The following is a 3,582-nucleotide window of genomic DNA, read 5'->3' on the forward strand; positions in this document are numbered from 1 at the left end:
AGGGAACACAAGCAGGGGGAGTGGGAGAGGGAGAAGCAGGCTTCCCACGGAGCAGGGAGCCCGATGCGGGGCTCAATCCCAGTACCTCAGGATCATGACCTGAGCCGAAGGCAGACACTTAACAACTGAGCCACCCAGGCACCCCTTTAAGCTCTTTGATAGCAAAGACTATATATAACATATTCCTCACAGTGTCCTGGCAATAAGCATTGAACATAGTGCCACATTTCTTGAACTGAGTCAGGGAGCTCTTTGCATGTTAAGAAAGGAGCTTAAACTGATGAGGCAGAAAACATGGAGCTAGTACTTTTGGCTTCAACTGCAAAATCAATAGACATGGCAAGTTCTGGAAATAAGGGAAGAGACAAATGTCAGGAACATGAATACAATTATCAGGCACTGATTTTCTTAATACCTCAAGAGTAGCCAATGACCAGTTTGAGGAAGTATAGAAATAACAATCCCAATTCCTACAGAGATTATCATAGATACGTAGAAGATTTCTATTACTGATAGGGGATAAAGCACAAGTGTGCCTACTCACACATCCAGGTTTTCCTTAAACAAACAAACAAATGTAGCGTTAGTTTCTCTTACCTGGAATATTTCATCCTTATGTGATTCAAAGGAATGCAACTTAAGTTTCAGATTTCTCAGATCCCACAAGGCAACAGTCTATGTACAAAAAGGAAAGCAAGTGCAATCAATAATTTTTTAATGAGAAAACCTGCAATTGAAAGAGCACTGACTGTGCATTCAAAGGAAGCAAAAGAAATTTACCCAATGTTTTTTTTCTTAAAATAAACCAAACTGACCTTGTCAGCTGATCCTGTGGCCAGAATGAACTCACTATAAGGATTGAAAGATAGGCAGTTCACTTCAGCAGTGTGAGCATCAACTGAGTGGCTTGGTTTAGAAGTATTGTTTGAACGAGTATCCCAGCTTTAATAAAAAAGGAAAAACATGAAAAAAGCTTGAAATGGGTAATATAAAACCTAGACAACAAGTAAAAAACTAAAAATGGATTCTACTCACATCATAAGTTTCTGATCATCAGCAACTGACCCAAACAGAGACTCATGGAGCAAATGCCAGGAAACATCTTCTACTACTGCTGTATGTCCTGTAAAGATGGTCTTCGCATCCACCACTTTTCCTTCCTTTGGAACAGCACTGATGTCCCAGAGGCAGATGGTCTTAAATGTAAAATTAACTATTATATAAATGGAAGCTTCTCACTTCCCCACATACCTCAGAAAAGAAACCAACTGATAAGCAGCCCAGATTTGCATCAAAATGAGAAGGACACGTACATGGTCGTCTGAAGCACTAAGTAAGTGCCCACTGAGATTTGGGTTCCAAGAAAGTCCATAGCCTTCCTTCTGATGTCCACGCAGACGCAAGTCTGGGTTGCACTCTCCAGAAGGGTCTGCAAATTAACAGATATATCAAGACTATCCAGAGTCTACTGCCTCTTTGGGTCTACAAAGCATAATGGAATTGTGATGAAGAGATCTAAAGCTCTTCATATTTATTGCAAAACAGACCCATTATGATCAAATTTTTAACACTTAAAATGCACCATTATTCTGTTCTGTGTAAAAAAAAGCATTTTTTTCCACCTAGGTAAGAAGACCAAAGGAAGAATATCCATATATACCAGTATACATCACAAGATGTTAAAATATACAAATAACAAGCAATTAAATCCAGATTGAGTGGAACAGTGTATTCCCATAGTGACTCATTATCTGTATTTGAACTGAAGAGGGCAAGTACCTGGTTTGGAAGGATGTTTTGTATAGTCAAAAACAAGAACATCACTGGATGGAGTCTTTGTTGCAATGATGCAAGGGTTCTGGGGCATATAACGCGCCCGGTTTACTTCTCCTTCATGGTTGATCTTGATTTCTATTTCAATTTTTCCACTAACTGAGCCAAAACCTCCAAATTCTGTAAGTAAGAAATTGCAAATGAGGACAGAGCAAGAGCTACTCTGTCACTCAAATTATGACACAGGCAAGCTTTTTATCAGCAACCTGGTATAATACTAGAAATAAATTAGACATTTGTTAATAGTATAAACTGTTTTCATACCTCTTATTTCATTTGATTCTTACTGCAACCCTACACAGTAAGGAAGACGGTTAATATCCCCCAAAATTCTACCAAGAAAAACAGAAATTTGGAGTACCTATAATAATCTGTTCTTAGTGACAGGACTACGGCTGAACCTAATGTGAATTCCCATTTTCCTGATTCCTAGCCTAATACTCTTTCAGCTATACCTACACCAATTCTAGATAGTTATTTAACAAACGTTATAATACTATCTAAAAGTCAGGAACACTACCATTTCCACTTCGAAAGCAGATTCTCAATAAGCAATTTTCAAATCTCATTTAAAGTAACAAAAAGTGCTGAATAAATAAAATCCAAGTTACTGTATTATTATTATTTTTTAAAGACTTTATTTATTTATTTGACAGAGAGAGACACAGCGAGAGAGGAAACACAGCAGGGGGAGTGGGAGAGGGAGAAGCAGGCTTCCCGTGGAGCAGGGAGCCCAATGCGGGGCTGGATCCCACTGGGATCATGACCTGAGCTGAAGGCAGACGCTTAACGACTGAGCCACCCAGGCGCCCTATTTTATTTTTTTAAGATTTATTTGAGAGAGAGAGAGAGTGAGAGAGCGCGTGCATGTGAGCATGAGCAGGGGGGGCGGAGGGAGAGAGAGAGAATCCCAAGCAGACTCCGCACTGAGTGCAGAGCCCGACATGGGGCCCATCCCAAGACCACGACCTGAGCTGAAACCAAGACTCAAGATGCTCAACTGTCTACTCCAGCCATGTGCCCCTTAAGTTACTATTTTAATGAATATTAAAGTACACAGTGTGCCAGATACTAGAGAGTCCCCTTTACACCATGTATTTGAAGCTGTAGTTTGGAATGACCTTGCTGAAATACCATCACACCATTATCTTTTCCCTGTACCATTTCTCTTAGTCCAGTGAGGAAAAACAGAGCCACAATAGCTAGTTCCATTTTCCTTAACCCCCACTTATATATGCCAACCACAATCCTTAGCTGAAATAAACCAGGCAGGCAAGGACTAGACAAAAACATTTTTTATTCACATTTGACTACTGTATGCACTTAGTTCTCCCAAGTGCCATTATAAAATGTATAACAATATAATTTGTGATCATGTAAATCTTGGCAAAGCAACATATAAACAAATACCTATGTTAATGATTAGTCGAAGAATTACAGAAAGCAGCATGATAAGATACTTAAGAGTTGGACCTTGGCCTAACTGACTGCCAAAGCTTGATTTGGGGAAGGCCTTCAATTTCTGAGTCTCAAATATCTTCTCCATAAAGAAAAGTTGTGAGAGTAACTTGTAAATTAAAACCCTGTCAACAGCACTGTTATACAAGTGTCACACTTTGAAGGACAAAAATCTTTTCAAAAAGCAAGGACATAGATGGGTAATATGGCTGGCAGATTAGATAACTTTCAATTTCCAAATAACTTTTTACAGTTGAAATGCAAATGTCTCATAAAGACTAAAAATCTAAA

At 39.1% G+C, this 3,582-nt stretch overlaps 1 protein-coding gene across 1 annotated transcript in view; it reads right to left on the reverse strand.

Annotated features, from left to right (window-relative positions):
• The window catches only part of RBBP4 (RB binding protein 4, chromatin remodeling factor), a 28,289-nt gene that overhangs the window by 8,468 nt on the left and 16,239 nt on the right, over nt 1-3,582 (reverse strand). Inside the window, exons 4-8 of the mRNA XM_035019198.1 lie at nt 1,780-1,953; nt 1,314-1,429; nt 1,036-1,196; nt 816-942; nt 598-675 (exon numbers count right to left, since the gene is read on the reverse strand). Of these exons, the coding sequence (XP_034875089.1) occupies nt 598-675; nt 816-942; nt 1,036-1,196; nt 1,314-1,429; nt 1,780-1,953 (656 nt within the window). The remainder of the gene's footprint in view (nt 1-597; nt 676-815; nt 943-1,035; nt 1,197-1,313; nt 1,430-1,779; nt 1,954-3,582) is intronic.

This window comes from Mirounga leonina, unplaced genomic scaffold, assembly GCF_011800145.1.
Source record: "Mirounga leonina isolate KUSES-001 unplaced genomic scaffold, KU_Mleo_1.0 Mir_173, whole genome shotgun sequence".
Classification (NCBI taxonomy): Eukaryota; Metazoa; Chordata; class Mammalia; order Carnivora; family Phocidae; genus Mirounga; species Mirounga leonina.